Source organism: Populus alba, chromosome 3 (assembly GCF_005239225.2).
Source record: "Populus alba chromosome 3, ASM523922v2, whole genome shotgun sequence".
Classification (NCBI taxonomy): domain Eukaryota; kingdom Viridiplantae; phylum Streptophyta; class Magnoliopsida; order Malpighiales; family Salicaceae; genus Populus; species Populus alba.
The window spans coordinates 19,616,472-19,639,883 of record NC_133286.1 but is presented as its reverse complement, the minus strand read 5'-3'; the positions used below and the strand labels follow the sequence as shown (position 1 = coordinate 19,639,883).

Below are 23,412 nucleotides of genomic sequence, written 5' to 3'. Positions count from 1 at the left end.
CTTTATGTCAAAAAGAAAAAAAGAAGATCGATGTTATTGAACCTGGAAGTTGCTTAATTTGTTCTACCAAGTCATTTTGTTCAAATAAGATAGTTCTTAGCTAACAAGTTACTACTCTTTTACAATTTAAAAAGGAAGCTTGTGGTCATCTTCCATGGCTTTGGTGGGAATTTCTCAATTAAAGTTAAATTTTAACCATTGGAACTATTGCTTCCGCGTAGATGGAATCGGTTCAACTAAGGGTTTGAATGCCTCAACATTAAATCCCATACAAATCCTTCATTAATTCTCTTATAAACCAATTCAAATCTCAAATTTAAATCATGGCAGCAAGCTATTATCAGATTCCATAACACTTGGCAATGGATACAGTGTGGTCTACATCATATTTACACAACTTTTTTTTTTCTTACACAAACTGGATGGCTGTGACTGTGTAAGGGAATTCGTATTTGACCCACCAGCGGTTGAAGAAATGGACCATCTCTACTAGTACAAATGTTAGATAAAAAAGAAAAAAAGAAAGAAAAAAAAAGAGAGAGAAGGTTGGTTGGTATAGCTAGCATGTGAAGATAAAGTCACATAATAATGACCCTCAGCTATGCTATCTTCATCATTGTCCTATATTATATTGTTTTTAATCTTTGATAACCTTGATTTCTTACCTAAGAGATCTCACAAATGGGGTCTACGGATTAGTGGGTCCAAATCAACTTGATGTATGCGATTAACACCATGCTAATCATATCCCCAACTTAATCTTCCTAGAATCAAAAGGTAAAGTGACGGAAACCTCACTGCTATGATAGTTAATTACCACAGAAATCTCGGATTAGTGAGATAGATAGGATCATAGGATGACAGTTTGTATCACACAAAGTCCTTAGGCTACGGACCATGAAATTTGGTAGGGTTTCAACACGTGTATCAGTTCAGTTCGGCTGTCTATTTCCTGTGTTAGGCTGCTATTATCCCCCTCCCGTTTTTCCAATTAAAAGAATTCCCACCTATGATTTTGCCTCTCATTTAAGAAACACTTCAAAACATGGCTGGGAACGGATGCAGGACAAAATGGGTTGCCATCATTTTTTATGAGCTCAGTTTAGGTGCAAAAATGAAGCAAGAACTGGTCCTCTCTCTTGAGATCTTATAATTATATATAAAGTAAGCTTGTTTTGTCCACATTTATGTTTAAAAATTAAGGCTGGATCTTTTGTGATCTTAAACCATTGTCTTTTCTTCATGCACACAGTCAAATCCACTACCTGTCGTTTCTATTTCTTAGTGCATTGTAATGATATAATACACACACATAAAAATGTTGAGCTACCATTCTATACATGTGCTGCTGCTCCTCACGGTTGGTGAAAAAAATAATGCAAGAACTAGTTTCTATATTTATAAGATCTTACACTGATCAAAGCTCCTGCAGGAGCTGGCTTGCTTTATCAATAACCTTTCAATCAGGAGCCCTCGCGAGAAGGGAATTCGGTACATTTTAAAAAAAAACAGATTCGAGCTGCACGGACAGATCATATCAGGGTTTTTTAAAACATAACAAAAAATATTCAGTTCATAAGCATCTATTTGATGATTTTATTATGTGATTCAACTAGGTAAACTTGAAATTTTTGATCTAATTTTTGATCTAGTCTAAATTTAAAATTAAATTATATAAGAGTTGTTTGATATGAATTAGTCAACTTGACATATTCAATATATAAATCTTTTAGTCCAATTTTTGATCTAAATCGAGTTTAAAATTAAATTATATAAAAATTATTTTAATATGATTCAATCAATTTGATTAGTCCAAAAACAATCTAGTCAATCAGTTAAAGGAATATAATGATAAAACTGAGGAAAAAAATGATGAAATTGATATAAAAAAACTCTCAACTTGACTTCTTGCTTAACTCGGGTAATTCATGTCTAACATTAAATTATATAATAATTATCTTGATGTAATCCATTTATCTTAGTTGCCCTAAAATAGCCCCTGAAAGTGTACTTGTTAGAAGGGCTTTACCTTTCCACTGCCGGCCTAATAGAAAAATAGTTTCAAGTCTAATAAGTTTTCATTTCTAGCCTCAAAGAAAAATAGTCTTAGAACCAATAGGCTTGGAGATACCCATAGTTAAAAAAGAAAAAAAAAACTTGATAAAAGATGAAATTAAAAAAAAAATAAAAGAGAGAAAATAAAATAAAAAATAGGAGGTTTAGTTGGAGAAAAAAAAAAGAGCAGCTTCATTATTTATATATGAATATTGAACAGTGGAAGCTCCTTACTGATTCTCACTTCTTTTGGCATAAAAGTAATTTAGTAATTTTATTATAATTTCAAAACTAATCTCAGCTAATTAGATCATAGAAAAATCCAATTGAAAAGAAAAAAAAATTAAAAAAAAAAGAAAAAAAAAGAGTGGGGGTTACATGATTTATTATTTATATGAAAAGTGAATCAGCAAAGTTGACATCCCAACTCTTTGATGTAGTAGTTAATAAGCTTGATATTCTTATCACTTGGAGAAAAAAGAAGAAAAACGAACAGAATACAACTATGTTTTTCGATCCAACAATAACTGGGATCATCTCATGTTTAGAAAGAAACATGACTAGTTATATACCTAATCTCTTACCATTAATTCTGAATTCGATAATTAATCTAGGATTGGTGAAGGAAAGAAATAGATATTTAAACATATGCTAAAATCATGTTTATTCATTTTAAATTTAATAACATAGATTAAATAGACATGATTGGACATGAGAGGAGGGATTTGGATCTTTTAACTATTTTTTTTTTAATGAATAAAGCATGTCATAGTGGTTTCATAATTAATCATGAATAAAAACGATGACTTTATGTAATAAAACAAGTCAGATTTTATACCGTAATAAAATTTAAATTACTTTCCGTAAAAATCTCCATTTCTTTGCCATTTTATTTGAAAGTATAGTTGTAATTGTTTTTTAAAATATTTTTTATACTGAAATACATTAAAATAATATTTTTTTTATTTTTTAAAAATTATTTTTAAAATCAGCACATCAAAACGATTCAAAACATAAAAAATTAAATTTTAAAAAAAAAAAATTAAATTTTAAAAAAAAACACAGTTTGCATTGTCAACGATCCAGAACTCTTTCATCCATGGGTGATATTATTGTTCTTAAAAAAGAAAATTTATCTTCTTCAAATTAATTTAAATCACAACAGTTAATAAGAGACATTAAGAAAAATAAAAGCAAGAAAAAGGAACTGATTCAGTTTTTTGTTGAATTTATTTTCGAAAATAAATTTAATTAAAAATCTGGTTCCAAATCCACTATAAATGAAAAAATAAAAAATAAAAAAATATTTATAGTGGAATGGGATTTGGGTTTAATCTTGTTTTGTTTGGTGAAAAGAAAATAGGCCGAAAATAATTTGAGTTTGAGTTCGGATTTGAAGTGAAAATGGAGTCCAATTCAAACTTAATTAACATAGTTACGCTAATTTCAATTTATTTTTGGTTCTAAAACAGATGTATAGATAAATTGTTTGCATGTCCATTTAATAGATATCCATTGATTACCAGATTCGACTCTTTTTTATCAATTTCTTAAATGTTTTTTTTTAATCTAAATTAAAAAAACAAACTATAAATCCATACATAAAACCAAAAAAATCCATCATAAATAATATGATAAAAAATCATACATCATGTTGAAAAATAAAATTCCAACTCCACAAAAATAAAATACAAGAAGGTTGAAGAAATGAATGAGACCTGGGCTAGGTGAACTCCTTGCTCTCCTCCGCATCTGACCCTAGTCAAGTCCGGGCGGATTTCATCCTCCCCCAGATTGAGCATTTCACATGGTACCGAATAGCCGACGAGGGAGATGAACTGTCATCATCAGGATCATTAGGACCAGCTGCACCAAAATGGGATCAAAGCTTAAAGCTAACTTCACTTGAACGTAGATACAACATCCAAGTAGCAGCAGCAAGACTCGACCTAATGTTCTCCTTGCTACCTAAACCAGTCCCCTGGGCCTAATTTTAATCTATGAAGCTAGAAAATGATGACCGAAAGCTTGCCACTTCCAAGAAAATCATTAACTTCGTTTGGACTCCGACGAGATCTGAATAATCTTTTTTTCTTTTATGACGAACCATGTACAAAGTGTATTGTTAGAAGAAAATGGGAAAGCAAGAAATCACTTGGAAGTGAAGGTATGAAACGTAAAATCTTCAATTGATCCGCTGTGATGATTTTAAACCATCCAGTTTTTCTGCTACAAAACTGTATACATGTGGCAAGCAAAAATTGAAAACCAACAAGAAAAGAAATGATTCTGTTGTGAATACACATGTTCCTTTGCAAACATTTGAATGAATACTTCTAACTAGAAGGGATTTCAAACTGTTAGATAGCACAACTATCTAACCTAAAGTAGCCTGGAAAGGTCAAACACCGATCGATTGTCAGGCAAAAGTGGGCTTACTGTGTCAGGCGCATGCTTTGTCAAAAAATGAGCTCTTCCACCTTCCACAGAACTTAGCAACAAGGTTTCTATCTCTTAGCATCTGGAGAAGTTCCTTCATTTTGGGTCTCGCCCTTCTGATCCTGCGGGGAAGAATCAGGAATTGATGCTGGTCCCAGAGACTTCTGTTTTACTGTCTCGCTACTGTCTTCCTGGACCTGGGTTTTTGTTACACTGCCACCTGATTGTTTCTTAGATTCAACCGCAATTTCCTTAACGACCTCCTCTAGTTTACCTAGTCTCTCCTTCACTTCTAGAAGCTCAGACTCAGACTGAGCTTTTTCTTCAATAGCTTTTAGTTCCTCCTCTTTTGCTTTCTCCTCTTCTTCTTTCTTTTTCTTCTCTAGTTCCTGGGATGGTCAGAGAATCATCAAACTACGAGCCCGAATACAAAACAATGACTTCAGACCGATGCAAGAGAAAATGTGGATAACTTTAGCGATGCTAATAGATAACTAGAGTGATTGTATACACAGAAATGAACTGTTTAAAAGCAATTTCTGTTGCATTTAAGGCATCAATTTTCCCTCGGAGAGGCTAATGAAACCACTAACAAGAGCCATTACAAAAGTTGGTGTCATAATAGAGCAGCAAGTTTGGTGAAAAACCACATAATAAAGAAACATTTTAAGAACTTCAAAGAACACATTTTAAACAAAACAACAGAATAAAACTGAATTGAGATGAAGCTTCAAACTTTATTGGCGATTTTTACATCACTATACTACTTAACTACATCATTAACTGTTCAACAATATCAATTAAATTTGTCCATATGCAGAAAAGGTATTAAAATTTGTCAGCCAAGAGCAGATATTGATAACGTTGAATGCACGTTGACCTTCAAATGTTTAGCATGCCGACCTATAAGCAATAGTGAAACGGATGTATAATTTTCTGATCAACAACTAGAAACTATGATTTGTAGGAGACACCAATTTAATGCTTCGGCATCTGAAGTTTTTCATCTAAAGAGTTCCTTGTGAGGATCCAACTACACAATGATTGGCATGCAAACATATGATTCTGAGACAACTAGAAGAGAGGAAAAGGGAAAATAGTCAGGGAATAAAAACGCAGAATGATATAGGACTGAAAGCGCAATTTATCACCACTGACAAGACAATAACGTTACCGCATCCATTTTTTTCATTTCATGTCGAGCGTATTGAGCCACCAAATATACAGCTGTTAAAGAGGAAAAAAAAAGGAGGAAACAAAATGAATATGCATTCTTTTAGATAGCAACAACATAACCAGGAGAAGGACACATCTTAATATGAATATGACAATATGCCAAAAATGTGAACTGAGATACCCAGTGAAGGCAAGCAGGTGAAGAAGAGTTGTACCAGATGGAAATCAATCCTGAACATAAAAGACACGAATGTAAGTAAACATATTGAAGATGTCAGGAGATACGACGTGAGAAATATTGCTGATCAGTCTATGCATTACATTACAGAAATAATTTCAAACACTCCAACTCAAATTATCATAATCAACCCATCAAAAGGCATTTCAAAGAAAGAAAAACAAAAGCCCTTTGAAATGCAATTCTCCCTGATGGGTGTCCCAGGACCAGAGACTGATATCAGTCTGATTTCCTCTCGTGCATAACACTAAAGTCTCAAGATTAGCACCCCATAGGAGGAACCAATGCTTAGCACATGTTCGACAAAATGCCTATAAGAAACTCAATAAGTAACAGCAATCAAACCCCACGATCCAATTCACATACCAATGACCCGAATAAAATAAAACAGCACAAAAGGAAAGAAAATTTGCAATACCCAAATTTCTTTTTCTTTGGAGGGTCACTGAAGAGGATCTTAGCAGCTTTCATGAAGTCAAGATTATCTAGTTGCCTGCTCGCCTCCTCGTATTTGCTCACTTTTGAATCTGTTTTTTCACTGATGCTTTTGTTATTGTTGTTGTTGGGTTTGGTAGTGCTGCTGCAAAATTGCTTGCTCTGCAGAGTGAGTTTGATTCGGGCCAAAGTTTGTCTGGCGCGAAACATTGTTTTCTTGTCTAAAACATCATGGGATTCTGCGATGTTGGGTGGCACAAGTTTTCGCTTTCACTTTCATCCCAGCCAAAGATTTGTCGAGCGATCACAGAGCTTGGGTTTTTACTCTTTAGTGAATGCAAAGGGAACTTTCTTTTGGGCCTGAGATATGTAAACGGAGTATGGGCCGGGGAAAAAAGAAAGAAAGAAAGAAAGAAAGAAAGAGGAAGTTAATAAAAGGGTTTTTTTTAATTCTAAAAAACACGTGGTTATTAATCTCGATTTTGAAACTAGTTTGAAATTTGTGTCGTTTAAATTTGGGTTAATCCATTCAATAAAGTTTGACTAGGATAATTTTAAAGATTTCCTTTTTAAAAAAATTAATTAATATTATTTTATTTTAAAAAATAAAATATAATCATTTTAGAATTAACTCTAATTTTGGACTGATCTATTAACTATATAAAAAGTAATTTTAGGTTTTTCATATTAGGTTTTTTATATAGGTTCTTTTTTAGAGTAAATTAAATAAATAATCTACAATCAAATTGATGCATTAGCCAAGAATTTGACATAATATTAGAATTTTTTTTTTCCTAACCATGGTGGAAAATGTAGAGTTCGGATCCGTGACTTTGTTTTTTTTCTTAAGAGAAAGGCATAGAGAAATGTGATTTTAGTACCTAAATATTAAATATTTTAACAATAATTGCATGATGTAATTATTCAATTCTTATTTTTCTCAAGACCTTAAACCCATAACTCATCTAGCTTTAAACAATTCTTATGGTCTCATCTAGTAGATTTGTGTTTGGATTTTTTTTTCTATATGAAGAACATGAGATACGAGAGAAGATTAACATGAAAAGAGATAATGAGTTGTGTGGTAATGATTACCTTTCATATTTTATTGTACATGAGAGTATTATTACTTTTTTCATTGTTTTTTATGTTTTTTTTTTTTTACCAAGGTTACAAAATGTAATATTCAAAAACTTGGTTGCAAAGTGAAAAAAAAAAAACAATAATCATATGATGCTTATAGTAATTTACCCTTTTAAAATTGATTATTATTTTTTTAATTTTATCCTTCAGCATTAAATTTGTTGAGAATTTGCTTCATAATTTTTTTTTATGCAGTGATCTCAGTTTTATGATCAAAATCATGGGTTTAAAATGTTAACTCGGATTAATATCGCTTTTTCTTTTAGATCTTTTTTGAACATCAATATTATTTCCAATTTCATTTTTCATTGACTTTGTTGAAAATCGAGCTTCATAATTTTCTTTGCTTTTCTTTTTATTAAATTTTCTCAATCCTATGACTTATGTCACAGGTATAGCAAGTTAGCCCAAGTTAACTTGAATTTTTTTTTTATATATATATATTTTTTAATTGAATATTTTTTTAATTTCGTACTTCAACATTTGATTTATTTGAGAATTGAATATCATGATTTTTTTTTTTATTTTTTTTCTATAAGGTTATCTTGTTCGCATGATTTGACTCACGAGGTTTAATGGTCTTATCCAAGTTTGTAGGTGCTCTAATTTTTGGGGTTCTTTTTGTTGATTATTTTTTTATTTTTTTCCTTTTACATTTAAAATGTTAGGAACTAGACATCGTTTTTTTTTTAATTTATTTTTTATGAGATTATTTAAGCCTCATGACTCGGTTAATGGGTTTGTTATGCTAAATTAGATTATTTTTTTATTATTTTTTCAACTCTATCTTTTAGAAGTGGATTGTTTTGAATTGAGTTTTGTTATTATTTTTTTTATCTAGTATTCTTTTTACGTATCATTGTGATCACTTTTTAAAAAAAAACCTCCGTTCATTTATTGTCATTAATTTTTTATTATATAATTAAATACAATCATCGTAATGGACCCATTAAGATCTAGTATCTGCGTCTTGAATTTTTTTTTTTATAAAAAAAACACACACTAATAGCACTTCAACATTATTCTCCTACATTAAAAAATAAAATAAAATCAGATCATCTCACGGCGAATCAAGGAACACCTATATATATATATATATAACCTGAAACAGGTCAAGCATCTGAGAAGTTGGGGTCCCAAAGTTAGTTCACCAACCCAGATGGGAGGCTTTATTGCAAGTGTGGTGGTGGCTAGCCTGAGCTATTTCAATTCTGATGCCCCTTTTGGGATAAAATTGGACAACCTCTGAAACTGTGTTCTTGCCATCCATGGCATCCTTGCCCTTCCAAAGGGCAAACTCATCGATCTAAAGCCATTTTTCCTTTCTCGAGGACCAGCGCAGGAGAGGTAGAGTTTCCTTAATCATGTAAAGTTCCATCATGAACAGTACCATCCAGCTAGTGAATCTCCAAACATTTCTCTTTTGGAAAACAAGAAAATCAAATTACCATTCTTGTTCCATCAAAATTTTGGAAGTCCAAGCTACTTTTCCATGGCTGGAATGCCATAGCAATGCTGTAGCTATAGAAAATTGATCCTCTTCCTCATCACAGATAACCTAGTCAAGCCTTAATTGTTGCCCGAGTATCTGGTTTTTCGTTTCAAAAATATTTTTTTTAAAATTAATATTTTTTATATTTTTCAGATTATTTTGAAGTATTAATATAAAAAATAATTTTAAAAAAATATAAAATATATTATTTTAATCTATTTTCAAGTGAAAAATATTTTGAAAAACAATCTTTATCATATTCTCAAACTTCCTTTTAAAAAGCTTGTCTTATATGATGCATAATAAGTTAAGAGTTTATTTTTATTAAAAAATAACAAGTCAATTTTTTTTTCAAAAGTTAGCCTAACTCAAAAAATATTATAGTTATTGGATTGCATTAATAAAATAACACAATTTATATAAATTATTTTGTTATTAATGTAATTCAAAAACAAAATTACAAAAGTTACTAATTTTTGATGTTATGCTATTTTTAACCGTTCAATCTAAAAACTATGTTATTTTTTAGAATGTCTTTTATGTTATGTTGTGCTATTTTATTGAATATTTCTTGTGTTAATTAAAAAAAAAAATCAATAAATTAATTAAAGAAAAATTTCCATGACTGGTTTTTGAGAGTAAGTGTTACTTGGATGAACTAAAAGCTACTAGATTATTGATATTTTATTCCAAGTGATTAAATTAAACATGCCATTGAATTTTATTTTTTTCTTCTTGACCTATTCATGATTGAGTATGTGGATCATCAAACTAGGTTATAGACTCATAGACAACATTGCTTCCTAGTGCATGATGATCTTTGAACTTCTCTTACATCCTAACTAGAGTGTGTTGACTTGAAGGAAACCATGTAAATTGGAAGCATATTGTATAAATTAACTACCTCTATCCATGCGGTCATCTAGTCATTAATCATGACTATACTATTCCCATATCATAATTTAATATAATATGACATGATCCCCCCCACTAAGTACCATAATGAGCAAACGTTACTTTCTCCCAAAACAATCTCAAATCCCTCAACACAGCTCACAATTTTGCAACCACCAAGACACATTTCTTTTTTTATTTATTTCCTTGACATTTATTATGTTTTTAGGTATTAAAGTTGAGGTTTTTCTGAATTGATTTTCAAACTTCAAATAAATCATTTATTTTTGAATCTATACATTCATATATAAATGCCTTTTTTTCAACATTTCTTCTTGAATTCAAACCTAAAACAATGACATAAAAATATAACCACCCATGCCCCCACAGACATTAAAATTGTATCTGTATTTGGTTAGTGTCTTCGACGAAATGAAATTTTTTTAATACAAAACGAGATAAAAAACACTTTTGAAATGAATTTTTTTTTTTTTTAAATAATATATAAAAGGCATGTCCTTTGTTCAATTATGCTCGTTTTTTATATTTCATGACAGCAAGAAACAGTTTGTGCGTATTTAAAACACAAAGTAAGCCTAATCATCTGCACATAAAAATTCTTTTGTAAGAAAAAAGAAAAAAAAAATTAAATAGAACACAGTGCGGCACTACATTAGTGCCGCACTGTAGGTGACCATAAAATAGAAGATTCTCATTCTTCTCTTTACCAGCTTTCAAAACACAAAAAGGAAAAAAAATAACATATTTTTAAACTTCCACCAATCTCTCTCAAGATTTTGTTGGATAGTGAGTGAGTGAGTTCAATTATATTGAAACAGATAGTAGATGTTGAAAAAGACATGGCTATATATCACGTCCCACCCATTTAATGTTGTCATGGGTTCATTTGGTGGTAAGAGTAGTGGCTAATGAGAAGAGAGGGAAAGGAACGAGAAAATGTTGTGTAGAAAAAATTTGAGTTGCAAGGATACAGGATCTGTGCCTGTGTACCTTAATGTTTATGATCTGACACCAATTAATGGATATGCTTATTGGCTTGGACTCGGAGTTTATCATTCTGGGGTTCAAGGTTAGTGCTATACGGAAGAGTACTAGTGTTGGCATCTTCTTTTGAATCTTTGTCAAGTTGCATACCTTTCAAGCTTTTCTATTATTGAATATGACACATTGCTAGTTGGATCTGTTGTTATGTTTTAATTTAGATCGTTTACAGTGTTGGTGCGTTGAATCTTCAAGGAAAAGCGGTGTTCTTTGAAGTTCAACCTTTGAGTGTTAATTTTTAGCTTTAGAACAGGTTGTTTGGTTAATGAGAATCTGCAAGAATTTTTGAATTTAGAAATTTGGGTTTTCTTTTCTGAGATTCATGGAAACAAGACACTTGGTAAAGTTTAGGCACAGTGAGGTTCTTTTCTTTAGGAAATGTTTAAAGATTCCTTCTTTCATCTCCACGGCTCTTATCAAAGGCTGAATAGCGAATACTTTTTTCACTGTTCTTAATTTTTTTCCCTTTAATGTTTTCAATCTGTTTATATGAAAAGAACAATATTAGTAAGATTAAAACGGGGAATATATTATGCTGCAGTTCATGGTATTGAGTATGCTTTTGGGGCTCATGAGTATCCGACAACTGGAATTTTTGAAGCAGAACCAAAACAGTGTGATGGGTTTACGTTTAGAAAGACAATTTTGATTGGAAAAACAGATTTGGGTCCTGAAGAAGTGAGAGCAATGATGGAGGAGCTAGCAGAGGTATATAGAGGGAATGCTTATAATTTGATAACCAAGAACTGCAACCATTTCTGCAACGATGCTTGTCTAAGACTTACTGGCAATCCCATCCCGAGCTGGGTTAATCGGCTTGCTCGAATTGGTAAGAATTAAACCTCATCAATTCTGTTTATGAGTTGTTCAATTGAGTATTAGAGTTATAAACTGTGAAGTAGAGTGCTGACTTTCAACAATTTACATGGATGATTTGGTTCTTGAATGAACAGATGAAGTGATTATGTTGATACGAGGCTATAATGGCCATTTTAGTAGGTGAAAAGTAGATAAATGTGAGCCCACCACAAAACTCAGTTTCTTCAAAATAATGAAGAATTGTGAATGAATTCTCAAAAATGCATTAAAGTTCGTGATAATATTTGGTTCCTTTTTCATAACAAATCCGATAATCTCCTCTAATTCAAACCCTATTGAATTGTACACAGGTAAAAACTAGTCAAAATCCAATCCAGGATGAAAAAAGCAGTCAGTTTTTAAGCAGTTCTCTATGTGGAGTGAAATTCTGCATTTGCTGTAGCAATAAAGCATTAGATATTTGTCAAGTCGTGCTATGCCTGGCTAGTGCTGTTGTCTAGTATTTAACTTGCAATGGTTCTTATTCCTGATCTTTTGCAGGCTTTCTATGCAATTGTGTTCTTCCTGCAAATCTAAATTCAACTAGAGTTCAGCATCACAAAATTGAAGATAAGGCTTGTGAAGGAGAGAAGAAAAAATTGACAAGTGAGTCCAACAGATTCACACCTTCTAATTCTTCATCATCTTCGTCATCATCGCCCGTAGTTCGCGGTAGAAGTAGAAGCAGGCGTGCTCTTCCACCATCTTCACCCTTGATTCTCCGTTCTTCATCTCCTTGATGATCTTAAAGAACTGAATTTTTGATATCTTGAAATTGTTCAAAGAAAACGAGGGGAAGCAAAATCCTTAAATTATAGTTTTATTTTCTCTTTTTCATCATTCTTTTCTTGATTTTTTTTGTGGTGCTAACATATTGTTGAAGGGATTATGCAGGCATGCAGCGCATAAATGTAAATGTGTATGCTTTCAACTTTTTTGGCAAGTGATGTTATGTCTCTGCACTATTGCCCAAATCAACCTGTAGTGTCGCCTGAGATATGAAATTAATGAAAAGATTTTGCTTGGTGCACATGTTCATTTTGGTAATTCTTGTGTCTCACCTGGACTCATTTTTTCATATAACTAGTGAACTATATTGAACATGCAAGTTTCTGAGAAAACACTGTGGCTAGGGCTTCTTTTAGCTGAAAACATAACTGAGCAACTGGTCATCTTTGGAAAGCATGTGGACAAAGATATGATTCCATTCGGTGAAAAGACTGAAAGATGTCCAGAGTGAGAAAGCAAAAGTCATATCTTGTGCCAATGTTAAAGCATCTCGTGAAACCTTGCAGTTCTTGATTGGTAAAGGGCCTTGAAATGAGAGGCACGAATACTTGCTTTGTCAAAGTGAAATTCAACATGCAGGACAGTGAATCTTGGACTTTCGAGCGTTGAAAATTAAGAAAAGTTGAATGCATCGTCCATTTGCTTTATTCCTTGCTCTTGCTTCCCATGGAATACAATGCGGGATGCCATCCTGCACTATTCAGTTTGGTGAGACCTCTTCTGATTCCATGACATAAAGAAGGGTATCCGATGTCGTTTTCCAATCGAGGGCTATGGCTATCAACTGTGTAGCTCAAAATGTTCCTTCTTCTGACATAAAAAAATCTTGCAGTTCCAGATTTCTTTATCACAGACGAACTTGAGGAAATTGTTTAGACAGAATGGCTATCAACTGTGTAGCTCAATCGAGGGCTATGGCTATCAACTGTGTAGCTCGAAGTGTTCCTTCTTCCTGCAAAGGCTGCTCAATCCTTTTTCGCAACATGAAAAAAAACCGTTCTGTCTGAACATTTTTGCTTGTGTCCATTCATATGGAAACTCAAGAGCCAGGATTGCAGATTTCTTTATCACAGACGAACTTGAGGAAATTGTTTGGTCAGCTTCGCAACTAAATACTTCGAATCTCAAACTCCACACTTCTGCGGGGTGGCAAGGTCTTAACAGTCATCTCCAATTTTTCATTTTTTAAAACAATACGAAAGTGTTAGATCAACTTAGTAGTCTTCTTCAATCTGACTGATGGAATGACAAATATATCCAACTCTTGCATTAACCACAACTTGAATGACCTAACTTTAGTTTCGTACTAACTTCAAAGTTCACGGCAGGGTTCCCGTTTTCCGAAAGAAAAGGGGGAAAGAAAAGGAGGAAGATAAAAGCACCGGCCTGTTTCCTTGAGCACTGTATTCAATCGTGTTGAAGAATACAACACTGTTAACCTTCACATTTAGCAAAACAACACCTTTTTTCAGAAACACGATATTTATTAAATATTATACTTCTAAGACATGATAATTAATTATTGATATCATGGTTAGGAAGACAATATCAATTAAACTGTAATTGTTATCCCTTTTTATCCTTGGTATTATTGTTATTCAAGTTTCCACTCGCCACCATGCTCATTCCTATTTTTCCACACATACCTCCCTCGCCCTTCTTGAAAATTCTTCGTCCATGTCCCTTCATAGAAATCTCCACCCAATCTTAATGGTCTGGGGATACTTTCCAGAGGAGATATCTTGTCTGAAAAGAAAGGTATACGAGGGAGGACGGTAAGGTATTCAAGAAATGCCCGCATCTTTGCAATGGTCAGAGATCGAGGTTCAGGAGAAGTGAAGGGGGAGGTTCAGTCCAGGCATCATCTAGACGAGATAGACAAGGAGAATCTTAAGATGGGCTTGAGGGAGGCTTTGCGAATTTTCATTGCAGCTGGAGCTGTGAAAGTGGGCAATTACCATAGTGATGGCCACAGAATAGTCTATGAAGGTGTTAGCGAGAAGGATTTGGAAGAGTTCTTGGACACAATCACATTATAATTATTTTGTTGTATTTAAAAATAATAATATTTAATAAAAGCTATGTTTTCCTAGAAATATACTAATTTTTTTTTCAAATTTTTTATTCTACCAAAATTCTTTAATTACTATGATTTTTTTTTTTCTTAAAAAAAAAAAAAACCATTTACAAGCTATATACATTGGGATGGTTGCCTGGCTGTTGGCACTCATAATTGATTCATGTGCTGAGCTATTGCAACGAATCAACATAATAAAACTAAGAAAGCAGCCGACTTTGAATGCTATTCAACATCACATGTAATGCCCGAATGAGATGGCATTTTCATCTTAATTTGAATATGTTTTAAAAATATATTTATCATGAAAAAATGGTAAATTAATATATTTTTTTATGTTTTTTTTTTTTTTTTATGGTTTTGATGTGTTAATCTAAAAAATCTAAAAAAAATTATTTTAATATACTTTCAAATAAAAATTACTTTTAAAAAATATCATACATCACAATACTAAATACATATGTAGCCAACTCAACCACAGAAAATCTACTCAAACTCAATGGAGAATTTTCTTGAACGGTATCTATCCCAGCAACAAGCAGAACTTGCATGGACAACGACAAGTAAACATCACTTTCTTAGTGTGTTTGGGGTAGAGATGTGATGAGATAAGATTTTTGGAGGTACAACCTTTTTAAAAGCACAAATCACATCTCACTAAAAGCAAAAACTACATGCTTTTTATTGCTTTTTTATGGATCCCTCCAAAAAAAAAAAAAAAAACCTAACCACACCTCTATCCTAAACACACCCTGAGAAATTTGAGCGTAAAATAGAGGTTTGGTGGAGAGCAGGATTAAAATAAACCAAGTAACAAGGGAAGTTACAAATACAGGGGAGTTCAATTGGTGTAGTTTCAATAATCCTGCAAACAAATCAATCACACATCTTATTAAACAGCAAAGAGAAAGAGAGGGAGAAAATAGAGAACAGGCATGGGAAGAAAAATAATACATTTCCCAAATGGCGGGGAAAAGAAAATGGATTTCACCACTACCTGCTCAAATAACAACAACAATGGTTTACAGCTGAGAACCAAGTAACCAAAAGCATTGGGTTTTAGGTCCTTTTGGCTCGCATCCATTCTACAAAATTGTCCAGGATCAGGGGCCATGCAAGCTCCGGATCATAATTACTGAAGTCTGGAAAACTTATCTGTTAAAAGATTTGAAACTGTCAATGGAGTGGGAACATGATAACAAGCCGAAACATCTACAGGACAATGGCAACTAAGCAAGCGCGGAGACATCGGTATCGTATAATGAAGGATCACCAGATAGTTTAAGCCAATGCCGAAATAAATTTTACTCTCTCTTCAGTTTTTCTTCTGCTTTACCTTGTGAAGGGAACTGTACTGTTAAGGTGCCTAAACATGCATGGATATGCACTACCAAAATACAAAATACCATGAAAAGGATGGAAGGTGCATGGAGCACACCACTAGGTCTATAACTAGTCAAATAAATATAAGGAAATCGAGAGATTTTGAGTTATCTGGTGAAGAACAGGAAGTACCTCGTTGCAAAAACGGTAAAAGCCCATCCACTGATCCATGTTTATGACCTTATAATCACTCTGAATCTGCACTCACAGTGAAAGCACAGTTCATCAGGGGCAGCAACAACTACCAAAGAAAAAAAATACATGAACATAAAACAAGAGGGCATTTCCTCTCAAAGTCAGCTAATGAAGTTGCCTAGATCACCTAGCACATCAAACTTCAAAAAAAGAAGAAGCAAGCCAATAGACCAGAGAGAAGCATAAATTTGTAGATCAAACACAACATAAATGAAAAGGGTGCTGCCAAATTCACTACAAGATTTGTTATTCCCAATACTTACTTTTTAAAATGACCGTTGTAACTTGCAACCTCTTCATATCAACATTAGTGAAGGTAAGTTGGAACATGATAAATTAAAGAGGAGGGTACATTAGTTATTTTGAAAATCAATTAGCTGGAATAACAAAATTGTTAGTGAATCTAGCAGCACCAGAATAAAAAATGACCCTTGACATTGTCAATCAAGAACTAGAATACAAACATTGGCAAATTTCAGAAAACACAAATGAAAAATGCGGCCACTGACCTTTAGATACTCAATGAAGTAATCAACCTGGGCTTGGAAATGGGATCCTAAAACAAGATCCAACAATTGGCAGATGCTCTCTATGTCTATACTCTTTTGTTTCTCCTCTGAACCAGAAAAAAAGGGTGAGAGCAGCATAAATAAGGAGAGAAACTGAGAAAGATAATGTTTCCGCATGAGAGAACACTCCACTGTGAACTCATAATACCTGTTAGGCAATACCGGAATGCATAGTTATAGAAATCCACAAAGTTTGATGGCCTCTTAACCTTTTAGATATGAGAATAAAAGATCAGTAGATTCCCAACCTTCTTTAGATCAGTTCCTTTCATCAAGTAAAGGTCATACCTCTTTCTCTAGATCCGGGAGGGCCTTTTTTAATTTATTTAGAGTATCAGCCCTCAGTGATTTGAGGCCCTGTCGCCACTCCTCCTATGAATAACAAGACATTCTAGTGAGAGCGAGAAGAATGGGAAAAGCGAGTGATATTACTAATTATGTAATATTAAGAGAGGGAGAGAGAGAGAGAGTGATGGCTGTTTTGGGTATATGGTGATCAACATGAAGAAGGAACAAGGAGATGGATACAAATACTCAAGAGCTTAAGATATATCCCAGCACGTATTTGTATGTATAAGAGAGTGATGACAGTTTTGGGTATATGGTGATCAACATGAAGAAGGAACAACGAGACGAAAACAAATACTTAAGAGCTTAAGATATATCCCAAAGCATATTTGTATGTATAACTTCTAGATCGTACAACAAAAATCATGCATGCACAAATGGAAAACGACAAGCCACAAAGCACAGATAAGCATCCACGGAGATAGAGAATACAACAGGACCAGGTAATTTTAATGAGTGAACAGCGTTGGTATCTATTTATGTCTGTGCGTGTATAAAAGCATGTATAGTAAGTATTGAATATTAGCACCATGAAATCTTTATACGTTTTGAGTAAACACTGTTGCAAACAAAATCAAATTCTGAAGAAACTCTCGCTTCATAGAAAAACAAGTCAGAAAACTATCCAAGCATCTCCTTGAAAGCTAAAATCAATTAAAAGGCTGCTAATAACAACTAATACATTTTATTATTGGATGGTGGAAAAAAATGGCAAGTCAAAATTAAAAATCAAAGATAAAAAGTAGATAACATATTTGTCAAATAACATCAAAATAGAAACAAGAATCAAAGTGACTGATTTAGTAGAAATTGATGGGTTTAGAAGACAGCTGTTCCTTACCAGGGTAAAGTATCCCTGTTTTTCAGCTCTCATTTTCCTGGTATGTATATAGTCCATCAGTTTCAACACATAATCTTAAGGTCAAAAGTCAAGCACGGTCTCTAATACCTTCCGGTCTAACTTACCAAGCTAGCATCAAGATTCTAACATCAGTATGATCCACCTCCATATCTGAACATAGAGTTTCAATTCCTTCTGGGCTGTTCAAATGACATAATTTTTAACATTAGAAATGCAGTGACAAATCTTAAAATGATACACCTTAAATCATTCTTTGATATAGCAACTTAAGCAGAAACATGTACTCTACTTTATGAAAGCGAGAATACACACTGAATTATCATAATTTAGCATTCCTGTTACAATTCATCTTTTGCATGCAAGTTCTTATAAACTTCCAATTATTGGTAAACCCTCATGTTCTTGCTAAGGAAAGAAGCTTCCCTCAATGTTGTGATGGCAGTCCAACTTATTATCATTTATCACTTGAATTCACTAGTGGACAGAATCTACCCCTAGTACTTTTTAACCTACCATCTCGAGATGGTATTAACTAAAAATCTAGCCTCCTGTAGGATAACAAAATTACAAGAGTTCATCAAGACTACTTTGAATACATATGGATCGTCCACATTTAGTTTCCCTTGGCTTTCCATTCATTCTGCAGAAGTTCCACACAGGACTTCCTTCCATATCTTGAGTTTGATTCTGATTTATGCCTGCAATATTTTTTAACAGATTTTTTCCACACTTTTCCATTTTTCTCATTGGATTCTCACTTTTAATGTTGGAATCAAGGTTCACCAAACCCCTGTCAGGAAGAAGCTAAGTTTTCGGGAAAGACATGTTGACTACATTTCCAATATCAACAATGCATTACCTAATCAAAAAACGTTCCCTAAGAATTTTTTGAAAAGATTTCTAAGAAATATGGAATTTTTCCTACCAAATGACATTGAAGCTCAGAGACACAGAAAATCGAAGTTTGAAATATGAAGGCGAAGTGTTGCATGCAAAAATCATCATCACAGGAAGTTCATTAATAGGTAATTAAGTAGCTTACAAACATATCATCTCCTTAACTTGAAAATCACCAGTCAGCAGCAATTTAAATTAACACAACTGACATTTTCAATTATTTCAATGATGAAAAGCTAATAAACACTTCAACAATCGAATGCTGTATTTCAATGGAGAAAACTTACTCAATCATACCAGAAGACCTGTTTGCATATGAGTAAAATAGGTTATCAATTCGCTCCATTTCTTTTGAAGATGCTTTACCTGAGGCTAAAAGGACAAAAGTTTATCCAGTTACAACCTTAATGAAATGTTAACCCTAAAATAGCACTGAGATAAACTCAGAAAAAGAATAATGCTAACATTCTGTAAAAGCAACCACAAACATGTTATTACATTGTATTCCTAGTTTTCATTTAGTCCAAGAATTCCATAGCTAAAAAGTGCACAACTTCTTTTCAGTGTCATACTCTTACAAATAGTTGTTCCTCGTTCCTGTTCACATTTCATTGCTACTCATATGGTCTTTAATGTACACAGAATTTCAAAATAATCTCAGTAGTAGAACCCTTTTAAAAAGTTGTAATATAAATGCTCTTATTTTTCCAAGCATCTACAAATAGTAAATGTTCATTCTACCTATAAATGCTCGATTTTTTTTTTTCACAAGATGCTATAAGCAGAACAATATTGAGATTTTCTTCATGTGGAAGCCGAAGATTTTGAACCTTCAGCATAATATTGCCCTTTTTGTCTCAAAACTTTTACCCTCCGTTGATTTTAGGATGTCCCAAATTTTTGTTTACGAACTTTCATCAACATACAACATCTCTCACCTTTCCAACAGTTCCCTTATTTATTTATAATGAATCCATGATCAGAAGAAGCCACTAAGACACTTGATTTCAGACAATTTACTATGAATGTGTGAAATAGAGACGGCAACTATTTTTCCCATTGAGAATGGCAAAACCAAACAAGAACAAACAGAATTCAGTTTATTGCAATAACCAAACATTTACGGTCTGAACATTGATTGACAAGCATCCAATCCAATATATCTTTCCCTACGAAGGAAGCAATAATTAGCTTGATCGTGTAGTAGTAGTTAAGTCTTACGATTAAAGGTTTTTACTTCATACAAACACCAGTCCATTACAGCTAATCTTTGGGCTAACCAACCAATATGTCTTACTTATTTATTTAAATTTCACCTCTTGATCAACTTTATTTACTTAATTGCAACAATAAAATCATAATTAATTAATTAACTGCACACACTAATAAGCTCTCCATTATATTTTTTTCCAATCTAATCCAAACAAACCCATTCAAAAAAAGCCAATAAATTTTCCAGAAAAAAGAGTTTGTTTCCGCACCAAAAAAATCAGAATTAAACCAATTCAACACATAAAAAATCAATTGAAAAATATTAGAAAAATAAATAAGAAATCAAAACTGAGTAAAAAATGAAAATTAAAAGAAAAACAGAGAGGAGATACAGGAGCGAAAAAGATCCGTAGCCGAAGAGGTAATTGAAGCAGTGGTAGAATTGGATTGACCCGTCTTCTTCGATGCAGACCGACGCATCTTCAATTAATTTAAACCAAAAATATTAAATATTATTTTTTAGAGAGAGAAAAGGATAATTCTAGAGAGAGAGGGGGGGTAGAAAGATCTACTCTTCTCTCCTACAAGAATAAGAATAATAAAAAGGAGAGGGAGAAACCTGAGGGAGGCAGTGAAAGGAAGCTTCTTCAGTGGCTTTTTCTCTCTAAAAGCTGCTGATGCCAAGCTCCACTTTCCAGACAAAGGAAGAGAGTTTACAATGAGAGAGATAGAGAGGGAGAATTAATTATATGTAATTATATATAAAAAAAAAATGTTTTTTTAAGGCTAATTAAATTTGATTGGTTATTTCAGTTTTGGTGTTTTAAGGTATCACAGGATGACAGCATGAGTAGGACAGACTGTGAGTGCTCTGCTTTACTTACCCCACCTGACTGAATCGATGAATGGATGTTTTTCACGTGTGACACTTACGTGAATTACTTTCTTACATTTGTAAGATTTATACTAGTCATGTCACCCGCACGTCACCGCGGTTTCAATAAAACAATTTAGCAAATAAATAAATTTGTAAGTTTTTCAAATTTATTTTTTAAAATAAATTTAATTATAAATCAAAAATTTTTATGAGAAATATTTGCGTTAATAAATATAAAAATTAAAGTGTTAATACGTCAATTCAACCTATTTAGCTGTAGATTGAATAATTATTTTTTCTAACACAAAATAATTAATATATAAGTATTATTAATTTATTTTTTTTACATCATGTAAAAAATATAATTGTGAATTATAAAATCAAAGTTTATATATAATAAAATATCATATTTATTATAAAAATATATATAATTTCAAATTAATTTTTAACATATCTGAAAAATTACAAAGTCGAAAGCTTGATTTCAATCACTGTAATACTATAAACCACATATATATCGTGCACTTGAAGACAAATCTTTTTTATGCGCAGAAAACTGAAAATGATCCAATGACTAAGCAATAATGATAAAAAAATTCTCTTATAAAATTACAACTACCAAGATTAAAAAAAATTGAATGGCAAGAATAATAGACTAATTGGCAAGAATAATAGACTAATTCAATTATTCATAAAATTATATATAAAAAGAACAAAAATATCCCTCGGAGTAAATATCAATAACAAAAATTGTAAATAAAAACATCAATAGTTTTAAAAAATATAATGCTTGGCCTTTATTTGAATCCCGAGTCCCATCCATTTGGCTGTCGACGGAATGGGAGAAGCGTGATCGATTCTGTCGTCGAAATTCTACTTATTCTCGCCGAGGCAGATTGAGTTAATAAGTATCTTCCTCGGAGGGCTGTTGCTTTGTTGCATGTAAATTAATCAAAACATTTCCCTTCATTAGAGAACTGTTTCATGCTCAAAAGAAGAAGAAGAAAAGATCTTTCCCACTTCTCTTGTGATGAGGCCCTACTTTCTGTTGAACGTCAGGAGATCAGGGGAGTGTGAATCCATCCTTCATGTTTTGCGTGATGATTTTTCTCGCTCAGCAGGTTTTGCAGTAGCTTTCAACCTCTTCATGTTTTACCAGCTTTTCTTCTCTCTCGGTTTACAGGCGGCCGGATTGTCTACAACCTGTTGCCCCGGGCTGTGATCTCTGGGGAAGTTTCTTGGGTATTTGAATTGTTAGCACACGTCGGCAACTCTGGAATTGGCGAAATGCAGCTGTGTTTGATCCCTCCTTTCCGCCTCCTGCATCTAATCCTTTGGTGGTTCTCAACTCTATATATGGCTGCTAATATTGTGAGGTGCACGTCTTCTTTGATTAACTTGGAGCTAGCTAGCTCCAGTTGCCCAAGAAACAGGTGCTGTTGATATCGTGGTGTTTTCCGGCTAGAGGTGTTATTAATTTATGCTACTGGTTTGGCTACGGTGTTGGTGAGCTTATCCGAGATGATGCTGGTGTGAGGGACTCTAAGATTGCAGTGGACATGATCAATGGCGCCGACAAGGAGCCAACTGGTCAGTTAATTCATTCCATTATCTTTCTCTTGCACTGGCCTTGGCGGGTTCGTTTTCTCAGAAGTGCGGATTGGTTAGCTAATTATGCACAATTGCACATCCTCTTGAGCTGGGTGTTCATAATTTTCCAGATGGTCTTGTGATTATCTGACACTCGTGGGTGACAACTTCTCGGTTTATTCGTATGTAATTTATAAGGTGCTTCCCTCTCGTTGATATTAGGGGGGGGGGGGGACATTTTTCAAAGAAATTAAAGAACAAAAAACCATGCATCGGGTCACAAAAAACCTGAGTTCAAGTTTTTAAACTTAAAAATTCATTTTTCTAATATTTCTTTTCAAAAACCCATAAAAATACCCTAAACTCCTAAATATACTCATTTTCAACCTTGAAAAACCCTTATATCTTTAGAGATTCCAAAATAAACCAAATCAAATAATTTTTTTAAGCCTTGAAAAAATTCAAAAAACACTTCAATAGAACTCATTATATATATATATATTATCATTAAGATTTATTGTCAGAATGTAGTCAAATAATTTTTAATTTTTTTCCCTTATTTTTTAATGATTTTCTCTCCTCTTAAAGCTTAGGAACTAAAATAAAAATAAAATTTAGAATTAAAAAATAGAAGTCTAAAATTAAAAGAACCAAAGATACATCAATTAAGACTTTTAGGATGAAAATTATGCTTTTCGCGTGAAAATAAAACAAAGCTCTATAATGTTTTTCATTTTTATTTTGGTCATTCTTTTTCGAATTATTTTTAATAGTACAAATTTAAATCTTATTTAATCAAAGTGACCTTTAATTAAATTATA

The 23,412-nt window shown here is 32.8% G+C and overlaps 3 protein-coding genes across 6 annotated transcripts; 1 reads left to right on the top strand and 2 right to left on the bottom strand.

The window, feature by feature from the left end:
* Positions 1-3,657: 3,657 nt before the first annotated feature.
* Positions 3,658-6,677, bottom strand: LOC118054643 (uncharacterized). Of its 3 annotated transcripts, XR_004688539.2 has the most exons (5): positions 6,327-6,677; positions 5,852-5,901; positions 5,669-5,721; positions 4,495-4,883; positions 3,658-3,921 (listed from the first exon to the last, which is right to left on the bottom strand). XR_004688539.2 is itself a non-coding variant. In XM_035066286.2 (4 exons), exons 1-4 carry the CDS (start codon positions 6,551-6,553, stop codon positions 4,563-4,565), a joined length of 651 nt encoding a protein of 216 aa, XP_034922177.1. In that variant the 5' UTR covers positions 6,554-6,677; the 3' UTR covers positions 4,218-4,562. The 3 variants fall into 3 exon arrangements, 2 of the variants coding, with proteins under 2 accessions (XP_034922177.1, XP_073263910.1); XM_035066286.2 differs by lacking the exon at positions 3,658-3,921 and having other exon boundaries at positions 4,218-4,883; XM_073407809.1 differs by lacking the exons at positions 3,658-3,921; positions 5,669-5,721 and having other exon boundaries at positions 4,218-4,883; positions 5,886-5,901.
* A 3,891-nt stretch (positions 6,678-10,568) lies between these two features.
* Positions 10,569-12,839, top strand: LOC118054642 (deSI-like protein At4g17486). The gene is made up of 3 exons (XM_035066285.2): positions 10,569-10,962; positions 11,476-11,763; positions 12,294-12,839. Exons 1-3 carry the CDS (start codon positions 10,830-10,832, stop codon positions 12,530-12,532), a joined length of 660 nt encoding a protein of 219 aa, XP_034922176.1. The 5' UTR covers positions 10,569-10,829; the 3' UTR covers positions 12,533-12,839.
* A 2,306-nt stretch (positions 12,840-15,145) lies between these two features.
* On the bottom strand, positions 15,146-20,903 carry LOC118054641 (uncharacterized). Of its 2 annotated transcripts, XR_012169319.1 has the most exons (11): positions 20,744-20,903; positions 20,517-20,604; positions 19,200-19,284; positions 18,120-18,194; positions 17,995-18,031; positions 17,094-17,177; positions 16,954-17,014; positions 16,746-16,852; positions 16,174-16,239; positions 15,656-15,813; positions 15,146-15,523 (listed from the first exon to the last, which is right to left on the bottom strand). XR_012169319.1 is itself a non-coding variant. In XM_073407833.1 (10 exons), the coding sequence occupies exons 2-10, from the start codon at positions 20,602-20,604 to the stop codon at positions 15,718-15,720; spliced, it is 699 nt and encodes a 232-aa protein (XP_073263934.1). In that variant the 5' UTR covers positions 20,744-20,903; the 3' UTR covers positions 15,655-15,717. The 2 variants fall into 2 exon arrangements, 1 of the variants encoding a protein (XP_073263934.1); XM_073407833.1 differs by lacking the exon at positions 15,146-15,523 and having other exon boundaries at positions 15,655-15,813.
* Between the last annotated feature and the right edge of the window lie 2,509 nt (positions 20,904-23,412).

Coding starts and splice junctions, on each gene's coding strand:
- LOC118054643 (XM_035066286.2), bottom strand. CDS start 6,553: ATGTTTCGCGCCAGACAAACTTTGGCCCGAATCAAACTCACTCTGCAG. Junction 5,722..5,851: donor CACCTGCTTGCCTTCACTGG/GTATCTCAGTTC, acceptor CCTCTTTAACAG/CTGTATATTTGGTGGCTCAA. Junction 4,884..5,668: donor AAATGAAAAAAATGGATGCG/GTAACGTTATTG, acceptor TGACCATCCCAG/GAACTAGAGAAGAAAAAGAA.
- LOC118054642 (XM_035066285.2), top strand. CDS start 10,830: ATGTTGTGTAGAAAAAATTTGAGTTGCAAGGATACAGGATCTGTGCCT. Junction 10,963..11,475: donor TTATCATTCTGGGGTTCAAG/GTTAGTGCTATA, acceptor ATTATGCTGCAG/TTCATGGTATTGAGTATGCT. Junction 11,764..12,293: donor TAATCGGCTTGCTCGAATTG/GTAAGAATTAAA, acceptor GATCTTTTGCAG/GCTTTCTATGCAATTGTGTT.
- LOC118054641 (XM_073407833.1), bottom strand. CDS start 20,604: ATGCGTCGGTCTGCATCGAAGAAGACGGGTCAATCCAATTCTACCACT. Junction 17,178..17,994: donor AACAGGGATACTTTACCCTG/GTAAGGAACAGC, acceptor TGTTATTCATAG/GAGGAGTGGCGACAGGGCCT. Junction 16,240..16,745: donor ACTTCATTGAGTATCTAAAG/GTCAGTGGCCGC, acceptor CTGTGAGTGCAG/ATTCAGAGTGATTATAAGGT.